The sequence below is a fragment of the Panthera tigris genome, chromosome B1, assembly GCF_018350195.1.
Source record: "Panthera tigris isolate Pti1 chromosome B1, P.tigris_Pti1_mat1.1, whole genome shotgun sequence".
In the NCBI taxonomy this organism is placed as follows: domain Eukaryota; kingdom Metazoa; phylum Chordata; class Mammalia; order Carnivora; family Felidae; genus Panthera; species Panthera tigris.
In genome coordinates this window covers 203,773,151-203,798,717 of record NC_056663.1, presented here as the reverse complement: position 1 = coordinate 203,798,717, position 25,567 = coordinate 203,773,151, and the positions used below count along the sequence as shown (strand labels likewise).

The window sequence follows — 25,567 nt, the reverse complement described above, 5'->3', positions numbered from 1 at the left end:
ACCACCCTGAGATCAGGAGTCACATGCTCCACTGACTGAGCCAGCAAGGCTCCCCCCTCCCTAAATGTTTTCTAGAATTTCTCAGTGAAGTCCTCTGAGTGTGGTGTTTTCTTTGTGGGAAGGTTTTTAACTATAAGTTCAAATTATTTAATAGATATATTCAGGCTCCCTATCTCTTGTAGAATGAGCTCTAGCAGTTTTTAATATTCAGTGAATTTTTCCATTTCATCTAATGTGTCAAATTTGTTGGTGTGAAGTTATTAATAATATTTCCTGTTTTTATATTAACATGTGTTAGACCCATAGTGGTGTAGCCTCTCTCATTCCTGATATCAATTCCTGTTTCATTTCTCTTTAACTCCAGATCCATCTGTAAGAGAGTTATTGATTTTACTGATTTTCTTAAAGAAACAGCTTTTGGTTTCACTATTTTTCTCTATTTTTCTATTTTATTGATTTCTAATGTGACCTTTATTATTTCTTTTTCTGTCTACTTTGGGTTTCATCTGTTCTCATGATGGAAGCTAAGGTCAATGAATCATGTCTTCTCTAAAATACATGTGTAGTGGTATACATTTCTCTAAGTACTGCCTTAACTGCATTCCACAGGTTTTTTTTTTTACATGTTGTCTTTTCATTTCCATTTTGTTCAAAATAACTTTTTAAGTTTATTTACTTATTTTGAGAGAAAGAGAGCGAGCACAAGCTGGGTGAAGGGTCAGAGGAAAAGAGAATTCCATGCAGGATCCATGCTCAGCATGGAGCCCAATGTGGGGCTTGATCCCATGACCCTGGGATCATGACCTGAGCCAAAATCAAGAGTCGGTTGCCCAACTGACTGAGCCACCCAGGTGCCCCATAGTTTAAAATAATTTTTAATTTTCATTTTGTTTTTTCTTCAATACATGGGAAATTAAGAAGCAGATTATTTGGTTTGCAAATATTTGAGAATTTTCCAGATAGCTTTCTGTTAGCGATTTCTAATATAATTGTAGTGTGGTCAGAGAGCATTCTTTTAATGACTTGAATTATTTTGTATATGTTGAGACCTGGGCCCAGAAAATGAAAGACTCTCCTATAAATATTAATTAGGCCAAGTTAGGTGGCAGTGTTTTTCAAGTCTTCTATGTCCCTAATTATTTTGTGCCCACTTGTGGAATCTAATATTGGGAGAAGAGAGTGGAACTCTGTGTATAATTGTGGATTTGCCCACTTCCCCCATCAGTTTTTGCTTCATGGACTTTTATCATCTGTCATTAGGTTCATGCACATTTAGGGTTGTTATGTCCTTTTGATGATGTTATCAGTTTGTTATCACAAAATGAACCTATTTATTCCTGGTGATACTCTCACTGTGGGTTTTCTTTCTTTTGATGAGCGTCAGCATAGGATAACTTTCCCCATCCTTCTACTTTCCCCTATTTGTGTCTGTGAAGTGTGTTTACATAGGTAGCACTGAGTTGAATCTTGCTATTTTACCCAATCTGGCAACCTCTGCTTTTTAATTGGGATGTTTAGGCCATTTACATTTAGTGTGATTATTGATGTGGTTGGGTTTAATCTATCATCATGCTATTTATCTTTTATTTGCCTTGTCTATTGTTTCCCCCACTTTTCCTACTTTCTGCCTTTAAAAAAAAGAAAAAAAAAAAACCTCATTCCGGGGAGCCTGGGTAGCTCAGTCGGTTAAGTGTTTGACTTCAGCTCAGGTCACAACCTCTCTCTCAAAAGTAAACAAACAAACAAACAAAAAAACCCTGATTCAATCTGTCTCCTTTGTTGCTTTAAATTTTTTTTTAATGTTTGTTTATTTTTGAGAGAAAGAGACAGAGCATGAGCAGCAAAGGGGCAGAGAGAGGGAGACACAGAATCCAAAGCAGGCTCCAGGCTCTGAGCTGTCAGCACAGAGCCCGCTGCGAGGCCCAAACCCACGAACCGCAAGATCATGACCCAAGCCGAAGTCGCACGCTTAACCAACTGAGCCACCCAGGAGCCCCTCCTTTGTTGCTTTATTAGGTGCAACTATTTTAGTGACCGCTTTGGGATTTATACCGCATGTTTTTGACTTGGCAATGTCTCCTGGCAAGATATGGTACCATCTCTATGTAGTAAAAGAGCCCTGTTACACTGTATTTTCACTTTTTCCTCCCAGACTTTGTGCTTTTGTGGTCGTATATTTTACTTTGTCATATGATACAAGCCCCACAATACACTGCTGTTGTTTTTGCTTTAAACAGCTGATTCTCACGGTGTCTGGTTGGCTCAGTCAGTAGAGCACGTGACTGTTCATATCAGGGTCTTGAGTTCAAGCCCCACATTGGATGTGGAGCCTACAAAAAAAAAAAAAATAGCTAATTGTCTTTTAAAGAGACTTAAATAAGAAGAAGAACATTTCTTATTATTACTCATGAAGCTATCATCTCTGGTGCTCTTTATTATTATTAATAGTGTGTGTGTGTGCGCGCGCGCGTGTGTGTCTGTGTGCATGTGCGTGCATGTGTGCGTGTGTGTGTTCAGGTTTCCATCCGGTGCCACCTTCCTGCTGCTCAGAGGATGTCCTTTAACGGTTCTTCTAGTATAGATTTGCCGGTAAGTAATTCTTCCAGCTCCTTATGTCTGAAAAAGTCCTCATTTCATCTTTGTTCCCAAATGACATTATCGACAGTAAAGAATGAAGGTTGGCAGGTTTTTTTTTCAGTATTGTAAAGATCTTGTGCCACTGCCTTCCTGCATGCACTGTGTTCACCCAACAGGACATCAACAAAACACCCTTTTCTTTGCTCCTGTATATAAAAAATTTCCCCTGGATACCTTTTTTTAAATAAGATTTATTTATTTATTTATTTATTTACATCCAAGCTAGCATGTAGTGCAACAATGCTTTCAAGAGTAGATTCCAGAAATTCATGCCCTATGTATAACACCCAGTGCTCATCCCAACAAGTGCCCTCCTTAATGCCCCTTACCCGTTTGGCCCATCCCCACCCACAACACCTCCAGTAACCCTCAGTTTGTTCTCCATATTTAGGAGTCTCTTCTGTTTTGTCCCCCTCCCTGTTTTTATTTTTGTTCCCCTTCCCTTATGTTCATCTGTTTTGTCTCTTAAAGTCCTCATGTGAGTGAAGTCATATGATTTTTGTCTTTCTCTGACTAATTTCACTAGCATAATACCCTCCAGTTCCATCCACATAGTTGCAAATGGCAAGATTTCATTCTTTTTGATTGCTGAGTAATACTCCGTTGTGTATACATACATATATATATATATATATATATATATATATATATATATATACACACCACATCTTCTTTACCCATTCATCCATTGATGGACATTTGGGCTCTTTCCATACTTTGGCTATTGTCGATAGTGCTGCTATAAACATGGGGGTGCCTGTGTCCCTTCGAAACGGCACACCTGTATCCCTTGGGTAAATGCCTAGTAGTGCAATTGCTGGGTCGTAGGGTAGTTCTATTTTTAGTTTTTTGAGGACCCTCCATACTGTTTTCCAGAGTGGCTGCACCAGCTTGCATTTCCACCAACAATGCAAAAGAGATCCTCTTTCTCCGCATCCTCCCCAACATCTGTTGTTGCCTGAGTTGTGAATGTGAGCCATTCTGATAGGTGTGAGGTGGTATCTCATTGTGGTTTCGATTTGTATTTCCCTGATGATGAGTGATGTTGAGCATCTTTTCATGTGTCTGTTGGCCATCTGGATGTCTTCTGGAGAAGTGTGTTCGTGTCTTCTGCCCATTTCTTCACTGGGTTATTTGTTTTTTGGGTGTTGGGTTTGATAAGTTCTTTGTAGATTTTGGACCCTAACCGTTTATCTGATATGCCATTTGCAAATATCTTCTCCCATTCTGTCAGTTGCATTTTAGTTTTGCTGATTGTTTCCTTCGCTGTGCAGAAGCTTTTTATCTTGATGAGGTCCCAGTAGTTCATTTTTGCTTCTGTTTCCCTTGCCTCCGGAGACGTGTTGAGTGAGAAGTTGCTGCAGCTGAGGTCGAAGAGGTTGTCGCCTGCTTTCTCCTCGAGGATTGTGATGGCCTCCTGTCTTACATTTAGGTCTCTCGTCCGTTTCGAGTTTCTTTTTGTGTCTGGTGTAAGAAAGTGGTCCAGGTTCATTCTTCTGCATGTCGCTGTCCAGTTTTCCCAGCACCCACTTGCTGAAGAGACTGTCTTGATTCCGTTGGCTGTTCTTTCCTGCTTTGTCAAAGATTACTTGGCCATACGTGTGTGGGTCCATTTCTGGGCTCTCTCTTCTGTTCCATTAATCTTTTTTTGTGCCAGTACCATGCTGTCTTGATGATGACAGCTTTGTGGTATAGCTTGAAGTCCGGGATTGTGATGCCTCCAGCTTTGGTTTTCTTTTCCAAGATTGTTTTGGCTCCTCTGGATACTTTTACGCTATTCTCTTTTTAACTGTTCTTTAGCATTTTGAGAATGATGTACCAGCTTTAATGTAGTTTTCTTCATCTTTCTTGTGTTTAAGTTTTGTTGAGCTTTGGGAACTGTGGGCTTATGTTTTTCATTACATTTGTAAAAAACAAACAAACAAACAAACAAAAACAAACCTGGCCATTTTCTTAAAATGTCTTTTCTTTCCTGTTTCCACCTCCTGTCTTCTGAGACTCCAACTCCACCGGTAGCTCACCTTTGTGGAGTTGCCCAGTGGCTCCCTGACAATTAGTTCATTTTCCTTTTCAGTCACTTTTCTCTTGGTGTTTCATGTGGATGGTCTTTATTGCTATGACTTCAAGCTCACAATTTTTTTCTTGTGCAATATTCTATTAATCCCATTCAACGTATTCTTTATCTCAGACATTGTAATTTTCATTTCCAGAAGTTCAATTTGAGGCTTTAAAAAAATCGTCCATATCTGTACTTAACATATTCAGGCTTCCCTCCAGCATCTTGAACACGTGGAATATGGTCACGGTGAGTGTAAAGGATGTTCTCGCCTTACCAATTCTATCATCTTCGTCACATCTGAGTTAGTTTTGGTTGATTTTCTCCCTCGTTATGGGTTATAATTTCTTGCCTCTTTTCATGCCTAATTATTTTTGGTTGCATGTCAAACAGTGTGTATTCTACCTTTCCGGGTGCTGGATAGTTTTATATTTCTGTAAATGTCCTTGTATTTGTTTCTGGGATGCAGTTAAGTTACTTGGAACTTGTGTGACCCTTTTGGGTTTTGTCTTTAAGCTTTGTTGGGCAGGACCAGAACTATATGTAGTCTAAGGTTGATTTTTCTCTGCTACTGAAGCAAAACCCTTCTTTCTACTTTAACTGATGCCCCTTAAATTAGGAGGTTCCCAACTCTGGCTGTCAGACACAGACACTATTCCCACCATCTATGGGCTTGCCTCCTTCTGGATGATTCTTCCTCTAAGTTGGGTGGGTTTTTTCCTTCTAATCCTTGTACCAGCCTGCAGCCAGCTGAAGCCAGGAGGCTGACCCTCTGTGCATCTCTGGGGGATCTCTCCCTCTCTGCACAGCTATTTCCTCTCCAGGACTCTGCCCTGTGAACTCTGGTCGTCTTGTCCTCCCAGGACTCCCCACTCCATCCCCTCAACTGAGGGAGACCTCGGGGCTCTGCCTGGGTCCCCACTGCCTACACTGAACCCTGGAAACCCTCTCCAAGCAGGGGAGCAGGGATGGTTGTAGTCTTTCTCACTTGTTTCCCATCTCTCAAGGATCATTATCCTTTGCTGTGTGATGCTCTGTGTTTTGGGTGCTATTTTTCACATATATTTATTTCTGTCTTTTTTTTTTTTTTTTTTTTTTTTTTTTTCTGTTTTGGGCAAGAGCATGTGAATCTGGTCCCTGTTACTTCATCTGGAGCAGAAGCAGAAGCCTGCACATCAGCTGGTTTCAATTCCCTGCCAAGCGCTTTCCACCATCTGACGCATTTCTCAGTCCTTACACCTGCTGTTACGATGCCATGTGTGTGAGGGCTGAGGCCTCATCCTCCTGGCAAAACCCCACATCACTAGCCCCCTGACAGAACCTGGCACAGGGCCAGGGCTCGTTGTGGCATGCTTGAACGATAATACGAAGAACAATATATTTTGGGGGGTTCACCTGCGCCAGGCAGGTGAGAGACAGAAACCCCGCAACTCTGTGTGACCAGATGGTAGATGGGGGACTGACACAGAGAGGTTAGCCCATCGCCCTAAGTCTCAGTTTTAAAGGGGACTATTTAAACGGGTTTGGTGTTTCAGGGCAGCTGCCAGGAAGGGGCAGTGGGAGCTTGGCAGTGGGAGGGCTTCCTGGAGGAAGCGGCCTGGGCTGGGCATTCAGGCAGCCCTGGCTCCTGCCTGGGGAGCCCCGAAAGGTGGGCCTGGGGGTGCGGAAGTGGCGAGGCTGGGAAGGAGAGCTGGGTACTCTTTAGTGGGGGCCACCATGTTCCGCGCCTCCGCCAGGGGGCAGCGTGTCCCTGCACAGGGCCGTGGGACGAGTCCCAGAGCAGCTCTCTGGGGCCCTACCAGTACCCACTGGGGGGCCTCACCTCCTCGCCCACCTGCCTGGACTGCCGCCCCACCCGGGGCTGCTCATCGACCTGTAACCCCTCCCAGCATCCACCTTGGCCCTCACACCCGCACTGACTGCGGCGCATTCAGCCTACTTCCTTGTTTGTGACCTCCCCCGAGTTCACGGCCAACTTTCCACACACCTGCCTTTGGTGGCCTACACGCCTGTCGGAGCTTTCATGCTCTGGTTGTGTCTCCTCACAGACCCGTTCCTGAAGTCCAGGGCAGCCTTTGCAGTAGCCGAGAACCCCTCCGCCCGCCTGCCCATCTTGTCCGGAACGCCTGTCTGTACCCCAGTGCCAGCCCCCCGCCCAATCCCTCCTTCTCAGGCGGGCTGGAACCAGCTCTCCGTGCTCCCTCCCCACCTGCGGGGCCTGAGTCCAAGTGCCGGAAGCCTACTCAGGTCTGCCCTTGAGGCCTTCCCTCAGGGCGCACGCGGGACAGGGTTGGGCTGGGCTCACCTCCACCCACCCACGAAGTGCCTACCTGGTCTGGAGACAGGATTGGGGAACCTGCCTTCTCACTTGCTTGGGAAGGCTGGGCAGTGTGGGCCTTGATAGCTCCAAACCCTGGCTGCTGGCACTCCCTCACCCGGCTCTCCTCTGCCTTGGGATGTTGGTTTCCAAGCCCTCTGCAGTTGCAATCTTTTCTGGAAGGCTTCCTGGAAGAGGGGACTCCTTCGAGTATAGAGGTTGCTTTAGTCAGGGTTCCTGATGCAACAGCATGGACGGAAGTCCAGAGGAGACCAAGAGGCTGCTGTGGAGCACCACCGTGACCGTGATTTTTCAGGGCGCCTGGGTGGCTCAGTTGGCTGAGCATCTGCCTTCGGCTCAGGCTGTGATCTCACTGCTCATGAGTTCGAGCCCTGTGTTGGGTGAGCTCGAGTCCACTCCAGGCTCGGCATTCTCTCTCCCTGTCTCTGTACCCCTCACTCGCTCGTGCTCTCTCTCTCTCTCACTCAGAAATAAACGAATAAATTTTAAAAAATTTATAGAAAAATGGTGATTTCTCCATTCAAGCGAAGTGACAGTGGGGCAGAGGCTCAGTCACAGGCCAGAGACGGTGTGCGGAAGGGTCAGAGAGACGTGCTGGGTGCAGGCAGGGGAGGCGTGGCGGTCAGAGCGCCCAGGGTGCAGCGTAGGGCCAGGCAGGGGCGGGGGAAAGTGTGCGGAAAGAACCCCAGGGAAGCTGGACTCCACAGCACATGGTTCCGGTCCTGGACGCGCCAACTGCTGGTTGGGAAATCTCGGATAAATTACCTGCCTTCTCTGTGCGGGCGTCTCTTCCTCTACTGCAGGTGACAGCAGACCCCTGCCTGGTCTGGGGGTTGTGTGTTGTTCTCTATCATTATTGTTAATGTCCTTGTTGCCATCACAGTGGGTGACAGGCCTGAAGCCCCCAGGTGGGTGGCAGGAACATACCTGCCTTCGCTCACGGCCGCTGGGTAAGCTGAACCTCGAAGCTCCACATCCCCCAGACCTGTGCCCCCCTCCCAGAGCCGCGTGGGGTCAGAGCCGGGTCTCGGATCTCTCAGAGAGCCCCGCGGCCGTCCGGTTCGCGCCTCCTGGGGTCAGGGTTGGCCGTGGGCCCCACCAGGGCACCGGCAGTGGGCGTCTGACGCAGGCACGGTTGGGTGCAGGTAAGGGGTGGGCGCCGCGGCGGGACAGGGCGGGGAGCTGCCGGCCGGGGCGGGGCGGGGTGGCAGGGGCCAGGCCCGGGCGGCGGAGACGCGCGGGGCGTGGGGGGGCGTGGCGTGGCTGGGCCGGGGGCGGGACGATGGCGGGGTTGGGGGGGGCTGGGCGGAGTCGGGCCGGCAGGGGGCGGGCGGAGGGCTCGGGCTGGGGGCGGGGCCGCGCCCCGGGGAGCCCGCCCCGCCCGCAGGCCTCCCGCACCGCGAGGGTTAAGGTCGCGAGCCCGGCGGGCGGGGCGCGCGCGCGCGGATTGGGGGAAAGTTTGGGCGCGGGGCGGGAGCGGGGCGGGCGCGGGGCGAGCCGGGGCGCGCCGATTGGACGGAAGTTGTGTCGGGGCGGGGCGCGCGGCGGGCTCGGCGCTCGCTCCGGGAGAGTTGACAAAGCCCCGCAGGGAAGGACGCCTCGCGGCGCGGCGCCCCGGGCCCCTCGCCCCGCCGCCCCGGGACCCCGGCCCCGGCCTCCGGCCCCTGGACCCCACCCCCGCGCCCGCGCTGTCCCCGGCCCCCGGCCCCCGGCCCCCGGCCCCGGCCCCGGCCCGAGCCGCCCCGCGCCCAGGTAGCGCCGCCCCGTCCCGAGGCCGGGCCCGGGGGGCGCGGGGCGCCGGGGGTGCGGCGCCCGGGGCGGCGATGACCGCGCAGCGCGTCCCGCGGGCCCGGCCCTGAGCCCCGCTGCCCGCCCGCCCCCGCCGAGGTGAGCCTCTGCGCGCGCCCGTGACCCCCGGGGGGCCGACTGGGAGGGCCGACTGGGGAGCACTGGGGTCCGGGGTCCCCGATCCGGCCCGGGGCTGGGGGGTGGGGGGAGTGCCGGACGCCCGGGTGCGAGGCCGCGGGGCACCGGCACGCGCCGCCGCCGCCCCTGCGGGGCCAGTGGTCCTGTCCGCGCCCCGCCCCCGCCCCTGCACCCCACGTGGGCCCCCCCCACCCCCAGCGCAAATTTGTCCGCTAATGGCGCAGGCGATTATCTGCGCGGCCGCCGGTGTTGTGTGTCCCGCGGGCAGGGCCCGAGTTACAAGCGCCAGGAATCCAGACGGTGTTTGGAGACGGGGGGCGGCGGGGGAGGCCGGTAATTAGTGTAAACCCTTTGTCTGCCTTTGATACCCACGGAGCTCCCCGCCGCTGCTTCCTCCGCCCGGGGCGCTGGCAGGGAGGGCGGGGCGGCCCGCACCCCGAACCCGCGGCCCAGGACCGGGGTGCCGGCGGCCCCGGGGCCCTAGTCTAGAGGGGGGCGACCCCTACCCCGCCTGCCAGTGACTGACCCCCAACACCCCCAGGTCCGCACCGGCCAAGATGACGCCCAGCCCCACGTTGTTGCTCCTGCTGCCGCCGCTGCTGCTGGGGGCCCTCCCGCCGGCCGCCGCCGCCCGAGGTGAGTCCTGGCGCCCAGCCCGGCGCCCCGGCCTGCGCCAGCGCCGCCCCTTTCCCTCCCGGCCCTGAACCCTGCCACAGTGCCCGGCTGGCGCGCGTGCCTGCGCCCCGCCCCTACTGGCCCAGAGCTTGGCGGGTCTCCTGACCCACAGGGTCCCCCATCCAACACTGCCCATGGGGCGCCCCCAGCTCACCCACAGGGCATCCCGGGCTCACCATGCCGCCCCCCCCCCCCCGCAGCTCATCTGTAGGATCCCCCAGTTCCCCCTCAGATCCCGCCCCTGCTCACCCTTGGGGCTGCATGCTAACCCACACGGCACCCCCAGCTCACCTGTGGGGGCACCCCCAGCTCACCTGTGGGGCCCCACACCGATTGGCTGAGTAGGCTCTGGCCTCAGTCCCCCTCAGGGCACACACACACCCATCTGTGTCCCTGAAGTTGAGGGCAGCTGGTTACTCTGGGGACTTTTGTGGAGCAGGCTCTTTGGCCACAGCGGAATCTGCAGAGACCCCCGTAGTGGCCAGGGTGCGGTTTGGGGGCAGAGGCGACCTTGTTGGTGTCTGGGACTTGTGACCCAGCCCTGTGCCCTGAGCTTGCCCACCCCAGGAAGGTGCAGGGTGTGGGCCGGCCGGGGGGCGCTGAGTCTCTGGAGCTTGGAGGTGCGACATGGTGTGGGGGGTGGGGGCTTGTCTCAAGGCAGGCCCGGAGGACCCGCTGCTTCAGGCCGCACAGTGTCTTTCGGCGTGTGCTGTGCCAGGACTTAGATGCGCACTCACACACCTGAGGTCCAAGAAGGCAGACCTGGAATGTCTCCCGAGGGACCTTTGCCCCCGCACCCAACCTCTCAGCAAGGGACATCCTTGGCTGTTGGATGATGGGAGATACGTGTTCACGGACTCCTGCCCGCCATGTTCCGCACCGGCCTCCCCTCAGCTAGGCGGGACCTTGGGCCAGGCCAGCCCTTTGGGTGTGTTGACCACTCAGGATTGTCCCTGCCCTGTCCACCAGTCCTCTGAGGCTTCGCACCCCTCCCCCCGCCACCCAGCGGGTACACCGAGCCCAACCCGGCCTTATATGGGCACGTTTGGGTGTTGGGTGGCAGGCGGCAGCCCAGGTGGGCCTAATGCCACAGCACCCCCCCGCCTGCCCGGCCGGGGACTGGCCGGCTGGCTTGAGGGTGGGGGCTGCTCAGGCGTGGCTGGGCCTGCCAGTGTCCTGGCCACCGCGGGCACTCGGGTCATGCCCGGCAAGGCCCCCCCACCCCCCACGGTGGCCGGCGGCCTGGACTGTGATTCCTCTTTTATCTACGTGGCCTCCCCTCGTTCCCACACCTGCCTGTCCCCTGGCTACAGAGCCGGGGAGCCCTGGAGCCCGCTGGCCTGGGCTGGCCATTGGCCGGAGCCCGAGGCGGAGTGGTGGATGGTGGGCAGCAGTGGGCAGCGGGGCCTGCCTCAGTGCCAAGGGGCCCTTGGAGGGGCCACACCCGGCTCTGTTCCCCTGAGCCTTGGCCTTGGGGCTGCGCCTGGGATCCAGCTCTGGCCCTAGCCCTGTCTGGGAGCGGCCGGGGCCCAGGCAGCAGCAGGGGCTGAGAGCCACTCTCCAAGGGCAGGGTCCTCTGTGGCATCGGGGGCAGGGTGCTGGGGAGAGCCCCTTTCCCTGAACTGTGCTGGCCTCTCCTCCAGACCTGGACTTGAGGGGCAAGGTCACCCCGGGCGCTTCCTCCTTTGCGGTTAAGCAGGCCGCGCGGCGGACCTTCAGGCCGGCCGACCAGCACAGAGGGAGCCCGGCCGCTCCTGAAAGCCGTTCTCCCCGTGCGTCACGCTTTCTGGAGTCACTGTGTCTCTAGACTCAGCTCGTGTTTTTAAAGTTTCCTTTTCTGAGAGTTTCACAATCCTGGTGGGTCTGTCTCAAACAGCTTTTTCCAAATGCAAGGAAAGATAGGATTTGGGTTTCTCACAGCGGGACCTTGAGAGGCTCAGAACCAAGTGCCTTTTCACAAACAGCGCTGGAAGAAACCGTTCAAGGGTGGCCACGTTTGAGCTTTTCCAAGGATGAGGCAGCCAGCCCTTGAGGTCACTCCCCATCTTCTGGACCTTGCTGCTGTGCCCTGGGTGAGCTGAGTGCTGACCCCAGGGCCTGGGTGCCTGCCAGCCGGTGCTGCTCTCCACGAGGACAGTGCCCTCTTACCCTCAGGGCTGTTTGGGGAAGGGTCCGCCAGTGTGTGGTTCAGCGGGATGGCGTGCGGGCCTCGGGATGGCTGTGGTGGCGTGCGTGTGCACCGGCTGACCTTGGCCTCCGGCCAGGCCGCAGGGGGCCTCACCCCCCCCCCCCCGCCCCTCCAGGCAGCGGCTGGCCAGTGTGCAGCCCCAGCTGAGGTAGATGTACGGGAGCGGGGCCCAGGCTCTGTGAGGGGGGATGTCGGCCAGCCGCCCCATTTATGTCTCGGGCCCCACTCCTGGAAGAGAAAATAAATCACTGTCCCCTCTGGGGGGAGGAGGGAGCTGCGAACAAAGTCGCCTTTAGCTGGGCCTGGAAACTCCTACCGCGGGCTCCTTCTTCATTGTGCGGGAATCAATGGGCCTTCAGCCCCCGCCCAGTGCCATGGGGAAATGTTGGTTTTTCCCGGCAGTGGCCTCAGCCTCTGGCTTGGGGTTCCGGCACTGCTTACGGTGCGGGGGGGAGGCAGGCGGTGGCCCTGCAGGCCCGGACCCTTGCTGCTGACCTGCTGGCCTTCTGTGCCTTCCCAGTGACTACAGCCCTGGCAGGGCCAGCACGTGGAGAGCAGGGTGTGCCCAGACCCCAGAGATGCCCCATCCGGTGCTGCCGGCCCACCCTGCCTGCCCTCTGCTTTTCCTCGTGGTGGTCACTGGGTGCTCCTGCACAAGCCCCACAGGTGTCCAGCAGGGCTCCTCCTGGGGCCCAAGAGAGCAGGGGCCACTGTCCTGGGCAGCCGGGAGTCCATAGTCCAGGAAAGGCAGGAGGAGGTTGGGGGAGGGGGATGGGGTGAAGCACAGGCACCACGGCCCACCAGAGAGGTGGGCACTGGCCGGGTGAGGAGGGGGAAGGCCTGCAGGGGTGTGGTGTGGGCAGAGGTGGGCAGGTCACGTGGGCTGGGGTGGACGTCTTGGGGCCGCGGGTGCGTTGGCGCAGCTGGGTTGGGGGCATCTGTCGGGATAGGCCAGGACCGGGGGAGCAGCTGGGGGTGGCCTGGGGGCTCTCCCACCTGGGCAGGGCGCTGGCCTTCCTGCTCCCAGTGGGGAGTCCTGGGGTCTCCACACTCTGTGTCTCCACTGAGTGGCTGGGGGGCAGGCCTGGGGGCTGGCAGGCCTTTGCCCCACAAGGACCGGCCCCCTTGGGGAGAACCCGCATGGGGTAGGGGCTTCTGGGAGCTGTCCCTGCAATGTCAGAGGCAGCTGTGACGAGGAGGGCGCCTCATCCTCAGGCCTCTGACACCCAGGGCTTGCCATCTCGGCAGGAAACAATCGCTCTCTTCCTGCCCCAGTTTGTTAGAGATTCACACAAGCCCCACACTGTGAAAAAATAATGGTGCCTGGGGCAGCAGGCAGTGGAGACAGAGCTGTGCTGCACTGTGGCCTGGGACCCCACGGGGCAGTGATGCCCTCTGGCCCCCACAGGGCTGAGCCCCAGGAGAGGGGGGCCACCGGCCAGGGACTTTGGGCCCCCCTGTGTGCTGCCGCAGTGGCCCGCCCACTCCCACAGGGACTTTGGGGTTCGCTCTGGGACCCGGCGCCGGGTGCTGTGTGCTCCTTGAGAGGTGGGTGGCCCACCCTGCGGCCTGCAGGGACTCTAGGGGTCCCACCGTGCCCAAGCTTCATGCCCTCTGGCCTGTCCTCAAGAAGAGGGCTGCGGGCTGTGGGCAGGGGGAGGGGGCAGTGCGGGTGTGGAGGGCAGCGTGGGGCTCTCTGGCTGGGGCTTGCCCAGGCTGTCGGGTGGGTGGGGCTCTCTAATGCCTGAGCCCTCACAGTAGGTGGAGCGTTGCTTCTGCCCAAAGGCCAACCTCTGGCCCACCGGAGACATCCTGTCACTCTTCCGAGGCCCCGCAGGTCGGAGCCCGCAGGGCAGGGCCCCTTGGATGGTCTGGGCCTCTGGTCCTGTCACCCTGTCCTGTGGGTCCAGTGCCAGCATGTGAGGGAGGCACAGCGGACAAGGTCCTTCTTGGTTCCTTGGCAGCTGGGGGTGGGGCCAGGCCCCTCTGGGGAGGTGGTGATGCCGTACGGGTTCTCGGCGAGTGATGTTTTTGTGAGAGGGGATGGGTGGCGGGTGCGGGCAGGGGTCGGCTTGGAGTCTGGGCGGGCTTGGCGAGATCTGGACACGGCCACCGGGATGTCCGGCTGGGCCCCCGCGGTGGGCTCTTGGCAGCGGGTCTGGGCACGGATCGGTCGCCGCCAGCTGTTGGCGGTTTACGCGGGGTTCCCCCGGGGCAGCAGGACTGTCAGGGTGATGCTCTGTGGCCCCCGTGTGTGCCCCGGGAGTGGCAAAGAGGAGGAGCCCTGGAACCGGGGGTCTGCCGGAGGCCCCCCCGGGGGGATTCCAGGGAAGGGAACGGACCCGGTGGGCCCCATCCAGCCTGTCACCTTAGTTCGTGCTCCTGGTGGGGTGGACTGGGCACCCCCGCCATCTTCCTTGCTCGGTGGGTCAGTCTGTCCCTTTGCTGCACCCAGAATGGCCTGGTTTCTGGGGCAACCACCTGTCCTTCGGGTCCTACCGGTTCCAGCACAGACCCTGTGGGTCCAGCCCCCAGGGGCCGCCCTGGGGCCTGTGTGTGCGTGTGCACGTGTGTGTGTGTGTGTGTGTGTGTGTGTGTGTGCCCGAGTGGCTCGGAGCCAGGGCAGAGGCTGGCCCCTGCCTCTCATGTCCTCTGTGTGGTGGTCCTCACCTGTGGCCCCTCCTGTTGGTATCTTCCTTGGGGAGGGCACTGGCCCCAGGGCCACTGTGTCCGGGCCCTCCCAGCCACCCCCCTGCCGGTGCTTGCTCCCCATGGGAGAACGGCACAGGTGCCCCTGTCTCGCAGAGAGTGCCCACCTGGCCTGCCTGGTGTCGGGTGTCCAGACAGGCTGGGCAGGACCTGCCTCCCTTCCCTGCCCTCCCTCTGGGGCTGCTTGACCTCTCCAGGAGGGAGGCCTCCGGGGGCCCGAAGTCACTTCGCAGCCAGTGCCAGTGTGGTCAGCCTGACGACCACCTACCCCCCAGCCAGAGAATTACCTGCCGGCTGGAAATTCCTGGGGCTTCTCAGGGGCTACCAGGAGTGGAGCTGGCCGTGGCGTGCCGGCCAAGTGGTTCTGGCACACCCTCACTGCCACTGCGTCCGTGGCCACGGGGTTGGGGGCTGCGATGATGTGAGGCTCCCTGGCATGTGGGCCCTGGGAGGGGCGGCGTCTGGCCCGGCTCCTCACGGAGGGGGCTCAGGGTCAGCAGATCACAAGCGCCGTGGGCAGCGGGGAGAGGCAGAGGCTCTAGAGGCCCTAGACGGACGGGAACAGAGCAGGGGGCTTGGGGGTGGTGCAGGTGGAGTGGCCAGGGCGGGCCACCCCGCAAGGGGCGTGGCAGGCCCCGCGGGAGGGCAGGGAGGGGGGGTGTTGGGAAGGTGTATCAGCTCGTAGAATCTTCTGCACGCGTGTGCTTTTTCAAAACACTAACTGCCCTATGACGGTATTTGACATTCTGGGGCTCGATTGGGAAGGTGTAACAGGAGGGCAGGCAGCGCACAGGCCGTGGGGGTTAGTGGGGTGTGCGTGCTGAGTTTCAAGTGGCCCCCGAGGGCCTGTGAAAACGGTCGGGGTCTGTCCCTGTCTCTCGGTTCCTCCCAGCGCCCCTACCCCTTTGGCCCTGCTGGGACCCACGGGATGGGAGAGGCATCATCTGGGGTGATAGCGGGACCTTCTTGTGCTATAGCTGGGGGAGCGGTGCTCCTAGCCGGATGGGGCAAGGGGGTGTGGGCTTCGGGGTGTGTGCGCAGTGCTCCAAGGTGTGCTGCATCCCGGGGTGAGGGGTCTGTGTCCACTGTAGGAGTGTGTCTGGTTGTGTGTGTGTGTACTTGGGGGACTGTCTGCGGGGAGAGTGTGCATCTTAGGGGGCAGCACCTGAGGGATGTTGCTTCTGGGGGACAGCATGTGTGGGGGGACAGCGTCTGGGGGACAGCCTGTGTGTCTGGGGGACAGCATTTGGGGGCAGCCTGTGCATCTGGGGACAGCTTTTGCGTCTGGGAGATAGCATCTGGAGGGACAGCCTGTGTATCTCGGGGACAGCGTCCGGGGGACAGTCTGTGCATCTGGGGGACAGCCTGTGCGTCTGGGGGACAGCCTGTGCGTCTGGGGGACAGCCTGTGCGTCTGGGGACAGCCTGTGTGTCTGGGGGACAACCTGTGCATCTGGGGGACAGCCTGTGCGTCTGGGGGACAGCCTGTGCGTCTGGGGGACAGCCTGTGCATCTGGGGGACAGCCTGTGCGTCTGGGGGACAGCCTGTGTGTCTGGGGGACAGTGTCTGGGGGACAGCCTATACATCTGGGGACAGCCTGTGCATCTGGGGACAGCCTGTGCGTCTGGGGGACAGCCTGTGCGTCTGGGGGACAGCCTGTGTGTCTGGGGGACAGTGTCTGGGGGACAGCCTGTACGTCTGAGGACAGCCTATACATCTGGGGACAGCCTGTGCATCTGGGGACAGCCTGTGTGTCTGGGGGACAGCCTGTGCGTCTAGGGATAGCCTGTGCGTCTGGGGACAGCCTGTGCTTCTGGGGACAGCCTGTGCATCTGGAGACAGCCTGTGCATCTGGGGACAGCCTGTGCATCTGGGGACAGCCTGTGTGTCTGGGGGACAGTGTCCGGGGGACAGCCTGTGCATCTGGGGGACAGCCTGTGCGTCTGGGGGACAGTGTCCGGGGGACAGCCTGTGCGTCTGGGGACAGCCTGTGCGTCTTGAGGGATGGCATGTCGGGGAGATGGTGTGATGGGGTGTGCCCCTGACACCTGAGTTCTGGACGGCAGCCAGGAAGCCTGGATGTGTGGGGCCTTCCAGGTTGCTGCACCCTGGCCTCTCCGGGCACCCCTGTTCCTGGCCATGTTTTCACGGCTGTGGGGGAGGAGGGCAGGGAGGATAGAGGGAGGAAGAGGGATGTGGTGACCCTGTCCACCACCTTGATGTTCAGCCCCCTTGAGGGGTGAGACCCAGCCCCAGCCTCTTCTTACCCCCGTGTCTGCCCGCCCCGTGTGACCGTCTACATCCCCCCCATGCTCCAAACTTCCCAGGGCTGTGGCTTGGGCCGTGTGCAGGGATGGGCCTTCTGGTGGTGGTGCTCATGGGAGGAGGGGCTGACGCTGGCTGGAAGGACCCCAGAGGAGACCAGGGCCTCGGTGCCAGGGCCCCCAGGCTGCCCTGGAGCTGTCAGGCTTTCCTCCTGGGAGGGGACGGGAAACCGGCTGCCTCCCCCACCCACATGCCCTCCAGGCGCCCATCTCTCTCAGCTCTTGCCTCAGTTTCCCCCTGGCTGAGTGGGTTGGACACCCTGACCAGGTGGAACAATGGGGGCTTGTGTTTCCCAGGCTAAATATAGAGCTGTGGCCGTGGTGCTGGCGGCCAAAATTCCCAGGAATCTGGGGGGGGGGGAGGGGGGGCGGGCCTCCCTCCTGTGAGCCTGCTGGGGTCTCTGCAAAGGCAGGGCTTGGAGGGGGCAGGGCAGGCCTGGCCTGGGGTCCAGTGGAGCTCAGGTGGGGGTGGGGCAGGGCTGGCCCGGGGGAGGGGAAGGGGGCTGTTTGCTTTAGGATAAGGCTGGCTCCAGCTGGGGCCTCTGGCTGCCGGCCTGCCTGTCCCCTGTCCTGCTTGCGGGCCGGCCCTCGGGGCCACACTTCCGGTCCGTCTGGCAGTTGGCTCTGTCCTCCTCCCTCTCCACAGTTTCCAAGGGGGCCCATGGCCTCTGAGGCCCAGTAGATGCCTGGTCCCTCAACTCGTCAAACTCCTGCCTGGTGCACAGGGGGCTGGGCTGGAGGTGGACCCCCCCCCCAACCCCCTCAACCACTGTCAGATGGGTCCTTTCTCTGTCGCTGAGGCAGGTTCCTCCCAGGGCGGGAGGTGTCGGGCCAGCCCCATGTCGTGCCCCCAGGATGGGTTTGGACAGGCAGAGGTGGAGAGGGACACTGCCCCTCAGGCCAGGCAGTGTTCTGTCCCCCTGCATTTTCCAGGCAGTTCGTGCGTCTGTGTGTGCACACGTCTGTGTGCCCAGGTGTCAGCTTGGGAGGCCCAGGGCACAGGGCAGGCTGGGGGGGGGGGGGTGCCCTCTTTGTCCTGCGGCCTGGGAGGCCCCTTTGAATAGTGACAGGTGTCGGACAGGGCCTGCCTGGGAACGAGGCCGGGACCCTGGGCGGTTGGGGGGCCCCACAGACAGTTGAGAAATTAGGGGGCGGCAGGTCTCAGCGGCCCTCCCTGTTCTTCCTGCCCTTTCCAGGCATACTGGGGTTCTGGTGAGGAGGGGGCTGGCTGGGAGTGCTGAGATGGCCTGGGGCCCACGGTGCACGGTTAGGGGCCCCACGGCAGGAGCAGGGGAACCCCAGTGGAGGCAGAATATGGGTGCAGGGAAGAAGCGTTGCTGCAAGCCTGGGTGTGGGCTTGGTGGGTGGGGTGTGGCAGCAGGCGTGGGCGAGATTGTGGGTGGGGGCTGGGTAGGCCGGTGCCCACAACCTCTAGCCCCCTTTCTGTCTGGAGTCGTAGAGGGAATGGCCCAGTGTTGCTGTGTCCCCCACTTTCCCGTCCCCCCAGCAAAGCTGGAGTCGGAGCTCAGGACCCCTCCCTGCCCGGACCCCGGTCTATCCACATGGGACCAGCCCCTACCGCCCCCCAGCACCTGCAGACCAGCGGTGAGGGGCTGTGCTCTGCAAGGGTCCCCTGGGGGTGGGAGGTGACAGACAGGAAGCCGCCGCTTGAGCCTCCAAAGAGCCCGCGGAAGCACTTTGGGTCCTGGACGCAAAGGCCGCTAAGGTAGCCAGCTGGTAATTGCATGTTGAAGGAATACCAGCTGCTTATTAAAAACACATGCTGCCCTCAGGCCCCGTGGCGATAGCCTCTCGGAGCAGCGGCCGCCTCCTGGCACCTCCGTGAGGCCGGGATGGGATGCCGGCCCGAGTGGCCACAGTGTGGGGTGAATGCCCCTTGCCCACAGCTGGAGGGTGGGGTCTCCGGAGCTGGGAAGGGCAGCTGGGTGCCTGTGGCTGCCTCTCCTGGCCGGGGGGGGGGGGGGGGGGGGGGGGGCGGGTACAGTGGGTGGGGTGACTGTCGGAGCCCGGCACCCCTGTGGCTGCAGACTGGCCCAGGCTCGAGGCACAGGCATGGGACAGGGGACCTGAGGGTTGGCCAGGAGACGGCCCTGCCTCTTTCGGACACCTGCAGCGTCCTTCCCCGCGTCCTGGTCACCCCCACCATCCCTGCACTCGGGCACAGAGGTGCTGAAGCCGGCCCGAGACTCACGGGTGAGGGTGGCCTTCTCGTTGCTCAGGGGCCCCATGGCCTCAGCCCACAGCTCAGGCTTCTCCCGTTGGGGCGCAGTGGGCAGTGGCTGCCACCAGACGGGAACCTTGCACTTGGGCCTGGCACCTTGCCCCTCGCCCTCTGACCCCAGGGCCTTGGGGTCCTGCTCCCCTCCCCCCGCCCCCGCTCCCGCCCAGGGATGAGCCACCCGGTGTGGTGTGGCTGGGAACAGCAGAGCCTTCGGCCCTGCAGACAGACCCGGGCAGATGGGGCCCACGCACACACGGGCGCAAACGTGGGCCACCGGCCACGCCTGTTCGTGCCGCATGGACTCGCTCACAGGCAGGCCGCACGCGTAGACGCTCGCTGTGTATGGGAGGCAGTGAGGGGCCGCTCTGGCTCGCCTGTGGGCATGCACCCTGGGTGACCCGCTCCAGCCAACCTGTATCTTGACTACAACGTACGTGACGGGTGCTGGGGGGGGGGGGTGTGGCGTGAGCCAGAGCCTGGCTCGCCGTGGGAGCTCCGTGGGCGTGGGCTTGGTGTGCGGTGGGTCCAGGGTGAACGCCAGCTGCTGTGGCCCGGGAGCAGGGCCCCGGGCTTCAGGCCCCCCCCCCCCCCGCCCCTGTCTGTGCCCGGCAGGTGTATCTGTGTGAGTCATGGGTGGGGACCCGACAGGGACGGCCCCCTGGCTCCCAGCAGCCCTGCCTGCCTGGACCCCTGACTACTGCCAGCCCCCTCCTCTCTGACTGAGCCCTCTGGCCCGCCCGCAGGCCCCCCGAGGATGGCGGACAAGGTGGTTTCGAGGCAGGTGGCCCGTCTGGGCCGCACCGTGAGGCTGCAGTGCCCCGTGGAGGGGGACCCGCCACCGCTCACCATGTGGACCAAGGATGGCCGCACAATCCACGGCGGCTGGAGCCGCTTCCGCGTGCTGCCCCAGGGCCTGAAGGTGAAGGAGGTAGAGCGAGACGACGCTGGCGCCTACGTGTGCAAGGCCACCAACGGCTTCGGCAGCCTCAGCGTCAACTATACCCTCATCGTGATGGGTCAGTGGTGGCCGTGCCAGGGCGCGTGGGGGCGGGGCGGGGCGGGGCTGCGCCGTGTGAGCCCTGAGTCAGCACCACCCCGGCCCCCCCCCCCCCCCGCCCCATCCCTGCCTGAGCTCACCCCCCTGCCTCCCAGGATGAGACCCGTCCCTGCCTGCCTCCTCCGGGCCCAGGACAGGGGCTTGATCTCTGTCGTCACCCCCGGCCCCAGGGCCCCTGCTCCTTCTCAGGCCTGTATCTCGGGGGCCCCTCCTCCCAAAGGTTCTGCTGACCGGGAGACTGAGGCTGGCTAGGGGGCGGCAGGAGTGGGCGTGGGGGAGCCCCAGGGTGGTGGTCCCACTGAAGGGCGGGCTGGGCGGGCTGACGGCCCTGGGTGTCGGCTCTCACTTTGAGGCTCTCAGATTTCAGAGTTCAGAGGGGCCGCCGAGGGCCTTCTGTTCTCTTTTGCCTCTGGGGCCCGGGCTTGGGGACTGGCGGGGTCCCCGGCGACACACCCTCTGGTACACATGTACCAGGCGCATGGCTGGCCCTCCCCCCACGGGCCCCGGGGCTGGGGCTCCCCGGGGCTGGGGCTCCCCGGGGCAGGCTCCCTCCGAGCCGTGGCGGCCGTCTCACAAAGGGGGAGCCTGACCTGTGCCACCCCCTCACTGGGTCCCCGGCTGGGTGGAGGCGGCTGTCACGGGAGGGGCATTCCTCAGCCTGCCCCACCCCCGCGGGGCCCCTGCTCCGGACTGTGGAATGGGAACCCTGTGCGTGTCCCCCCCACTGTCCTCTGAAAGGGGAGGACGACTAGGTGGTATGTGAGCCATGTCAGCTCACCAAGGCCTCGGCGCCTTGATGTGGGCTAGGGTTACTGCAGCTGCCGGCGGGGCTGGCCCCCTCCTCCCACGGGCCTTGCAGACCCCCCGGAGCCGGAGGGGGGGGGCGGGCGGCCAGCTCTGTTGGGGTCACCTGCACCCAGGGAGTAGGCTGGGCGGGCCGCTCTTCCCAGCTGTCTCTGGGATTCTGAGATGTGGGTGTGCTCCCAAGGGCTCCCAGTTGTGTTTCTAGAGCTTTCCCAGCTGGGCCCAAGGCTGGGGTCTGGGTGGGGACCGCTGGGGCCCTTCTCACGTGCCCTCGTCTCTGCAGATGACACTGGCCCGGGAAGGGAGCGTCTGGGGCACGACGGCCCTTCTGGGGGCCAGGAGGACCCAGCCGGCAAGCAGTGGGGTGAGATGGGGCCGGCGTCTCCCTTCCCCTCGGGCGCAGGTGGGGGGCTGGCCTGCCCGGTGCCTTGCTGACCTCGGTGCCGCCCCGTCCCGCAGCACGGCCCCGCTTCACACAGCCCTCCAAGATGAGGCGCCGGGTGATCGCGCGGCCGGTGGGCAGCTCCGTGCGGCTCAAGTGCGTGGCCAGCGGGCACCCACGGCCCGACATCATGTGGATGAAGGATGACCAGGCCTTGACGGGCTTGGAGGCCGGCGAGCACAGGAAGAAGTGGACGCTGAGCCTGAAAAACCTGCGTCCCGAGGACAGTGGCAAGTACACGTGTCGCGTGTCGAACCGGGCGGGCGCCATCAACGCAACCTACAAGGTGGACGTGATCCGTGAGTGCCGGGCCTGGGGGGCGGGGAGCCGGCGGTGCCCGGGGCGTGTGCCGACGCGCTGTGTCCTCGCGCAGAGCGGACGCGCTCCAAGCCTGTCCTCACGGGCACGCACCCCGTGAACACGACGGTGGACTTCGGGGGCACCACGTCCTTCCAGTGCAAAGTGCGCAGTGACGTGAAGCCGGTGATCCAGTGGCTGAAGCGCGTGGAGTACGGCACCGAGGGCCGCTACAACTCCACCATCGATGTGGGCGGCCAGAAGTTCGTGGTGCTGCCCACGGGCGACGTGTGGTCGCGGCCCGATGGCTCCTACCTCAACAAGCTGCTCATCACCCGCGCCCGCCAGGACGATGCGGGCATGTACATCTGCCTGGGCGCCAACACCATGGGCTACAGCTTCCGCAGCGCCTTCCTCACCGTGCTGCCAGGTGCGTGCGCCCGCTCCCGGCCCCGGGGCCCCTCCGTGCCGCGGGCCGGCCTCTTGTCGCCGGGACCCACGGCGACGCTCCCCTCCCCGCCCCCCTCCTTGGTCTCCCTTGCAGACCCCAAGCCGCCAGGGCCGCCCGTGGCCCCCTCGTCCTCGACCGCTAGCCTGCCGTGGCCCGTGGTTATCGGCATCCCGGCCGGTGCGGTCTTCATCCTGGGCACCGTGCTGCTGTGGCTCTGCCAGGCCAAGAAGAAGCCGTGTGCGCCCGGGCCTGCCCCTCCTCTGCCTGCGCACCGTCTGCCCGTGACTGCCCGCGACCGTGGTGGGGACAAGGACCTTCCTGTGCCCTCCGCCCTCGGCACCGCCCCCGGCGTGGGGCTGTGTGAGGAGCTGGGGCCTCCGGCAGGGCCCCAACACCTGCTGGGCCCCGGCCCGTCTGCCGGTCCCAGACTCTACCCCAAGCTCTACGCGGACGTGCACACGCACACGCACACGCACACGCACTCTCACGTGGAGGGCAAGGTTCACCAGCACCAGCACATCCACTACCAGTGCTAGACGGCGACGCCTCTGGGGCGCCGGCCCGCTGCAGCTCTAGGTGCCGTGGGGGTGGGCACGTGGAGGTCAAGGGGGGCAGGCTGGGGGGGGAGGGCCACCGAGGGAGACGGACCACGGGCAGGAGGCGCGGCCAGCACCCCGGGTGCCCGGTGTGTACGACACACACACACACGTATGACCTGGCTCTGGACACACACACACACACACACACACCCTCAGACTAAGACGCTTTGGGGAAGGCCTGTGTTTGTAACTTTGCAGTGTGCATGTAGCAGCGTGCTAGTCGATGAAGGAATCCCTTGGCTCCTGTGAGGATTTCACAGGGACCACGGTCAAGCCACCCCTCCCCGCGCCTGGCAGGAGATCTGAGAGGCACCCTGGCTTCGCGAACCGAGACTTCCCGCCCCCTGCCCTGTGCCTGACGCCTGCGTCCCTGCCCAGGCCTCCGCAGGGGGGGCGGCTGTGTTTGCCACCACGCGTCTGGGTGTCCGGGAGTCCCCCTCCCCACCCCCCCGCCCCGGGGACCCTGGGCCAGGGGGTCAGGCACAGCGGTCCCCGCCGCGTCCCGAGAGGCCGGAGCCCGGCCCCGGGGTGACCCTGCCCCGCCCGGCCTCACACTGCCAGAGATAAGGGCCCTCGATATTTATATTTAAGAAATTAAGATAATAATATTAATGCTGGAAGGAAGGTGGCGCCACAGACCCGGCCTGTCCCTGGGCCGGGATGCACCTGGCCTGATGGCCAACCGAATGGCCCGACCTCGGGGGGCCACACACCCACGTCCCACTGCCGGTGGCAGCCCCAGACCTCTGTAATTTTATATAGATTTTGAGCTGAAGCTTCGTATATTTAATTTATTTTGTTAAACAAGAAAAGGTGCATCCTTTCCCCTAAGCTGGTGTTTCTGTCTTTGGCATTTGTGTGTCTGCACGTCTGTGGGCCTGAGCACGTGTGCAGGTGTGTGTCCGAGTGCGTGTGCGCCTGTGTGCAGGCGTGTGTAGGTCTGCGTCTCTGTGCACGTGTGTCCGTGTTCACGCACGTGTGTCCGTGTTCACGCACGTGTGTCTGTGCACCAGGCTTGGGCCCCAGAAGCAGGAGCAAAGAAGGTTCTCGGGAGTCCCCGAGTTGGCCTGAGGCTCTGGGGCCGACACTGTGGGGTCCCTGGGGCCTCTCACCAGCTCCCCCGACCGGAACTCTGGCTGCTGTGTCTGCAGCGTTGACTGCCTCACGCCTGCAGGTGCCTCCTTGGGGAGCTGGAGTCCTGCATTCCTGGCCCGGGGAGTATCCCCTCTGCCAGTGTGGCCCCTGTGGCCCTCTGGCTTACGCTCTGGGGGTTCAGCTGGTGGCCTTGGGGGGCTGGGGCCTCGTCACCTCCGTCTGGGTGCCCGCTGCCTATCGGGCACAGTCCCGAGTCCGCCAGCCACCGCCAGGTTGTGAACAATGGTCTCGTTCTCCAGATGGGGAAACTGAGGCTGGGATTTGCTGCCTCTGGCCCAGGGCTTCTGTACCTTCTTAGGAAAAGGCACCCGTGTCAGGTGCTTTGTGCTCCTTGGAAGGTGTGGCAGGAGGAACGAGGCCTCGCCGGTGTCCAAGGTGCTACGGAGAGCAAAGAGCAAACTCTGCCCTGCCCTGCGGGCCGGGCACCTGCCTCCCCGCCCAGGTACCGCCGGCTCCCTGCGGCTGGGCCCCCCCGAAGTCAGGGCCAAGCCTGCCCCATCTCCCCTCCCCCTTCCCCAGCCAAAGGCGGTTCTGGGGCCCTTCTTCTCTAGCATCCCAGGGCTAGGCCCCATCCTCTGGCCCTTCTCCACTGGGACCCCAACAGTGCAGGATGGGGCCTCCTGCCCTCGATGTCACCCAGTCCCTTGGCCTCCCGAGGATGGACCCCACTCCTTCTGTCCCCAAGGGGGCCTAGCCTGAAGGAAGGCCCACTGGGCTGATCCTGATTCCCAGGCAGTGATGGAGCCTGGGGCAGGACTAGTGGCCTCTGGGTGACCGAGGGAAGCCAGCCGTGGGAGCCCAGCTGTAACAACCAGGGGGGAACCGTGGGGGCTTCAGACAACCACAGCTGGTGACAACAGATGTTCCCCTGATGGGGGGGCAGTGGGGGCCGTCACCTGGGTGGGTTTCGGGGGGGGGCAGGGGAGGCATGCAAAGAGTGGACCCTGGGCGGTGGGGAGAACTCAGGCTACGGGACACACACAGGCCCTGGGGGTGAGTAGTCCCACCCTGGCACCAGTGAGGGTGCAACCCCTGCAACCCCCAGGACCGCCAAAAGTGTCCATGTGATTCCCAGCCTGGGGCTCCCAAAGGAACTGCCCTTGTCATCTGCTCCAGGGAGTTCTGGGGGCTAACTACCTGCCTGACCCTGCTGTCCCCTCTCACGGGGACCAGCAGCCCTGGGCTCCCCAACCCCAAGGGCCCTTTCGGGGCTTCCGAGGCCAGGCAGGCACTGATGGGCTGCTCGCTCTGTGACACGTGGGGAAGCTGGGCTGAGCAGGGGATCCCGCCCTGTCAACCCAAAGCCCATGTCCACATCTGTGCGCCATGACCTGGAGCCTTTCAGCTGCCTGCTCTTGAGGCAACCGTGTGGCTCCAGAACCCCCCTCCGTGCCTTTCTCGGGGGCCACCTCGCCCACCCCCAGCCCCCGCCGTGGGCGCCCCTCCCCTGCCCCGGGGCTGCCTCCAGCTCTACGTTGCACCACTCCTGGGGGGACATCAGTGCCCACTTGGATGCCCCTTGACCCCGGCTACTGTCCCCTCCATTTGGCGTCCTCTCCCATGCAGGGACAGCCAATGGGACAGCAGTGGGGATAGACTGGTAGGTCTAGGGTGGGTGGGGGGGCCGGGGATAGTAGGCACTGGTCCCGGGTGCGGGGGCTGTGGCT

At 61.2% G+C, this 25,567-nt stretch overlaps 1 protein-coding gene across 2 annotated transcripts; it reads left to right on the top strand.

Annotated features, from left to right (window-relative positions):
• The first annotated feature begins 8,861 nt into the window (after window positions 1-8,861).
• Window positions 8,862-23,576, top strand: FGFRL1 (fibroblast growth factor receptor like 1). Of its 2 annotated transcripts, none has more exons than XM_042985187.1 (7): window positions 8,862-8,918; window positions 9,499-9,593; window positions 19,839-20,111; window positions 21,240-21,320; window positions 21,416-21,697; window positions 21,772-22,125; window positions 22,240-23,576. In XM_042985187.1, the coding sequence occupies exons 2-7, from the start codon at window positions 9,515-9,517 to the stop codon at window positions 22,680-22,682; spliced, it is 1,512 nt and encodes a 503-aa protein (XP_042841121.1). In that variant the 5' UTR covers window positions 8,862-8,918; window positions 9,499-9,514; the 3' UTR covers window positions 22,683-23,576. The 2 variants fall into 2 exon arrangements, with proteins under 2 accessions (XP_042841121.1, XP_042841122.1); XM_042985188.1 differs by lacking the exon at window positions 8,862-8,918 and adding an exon at window positions 9,222-9,290.
• Window positions 23,577-25,567: the final 1,991 nt, after the last annotated feature.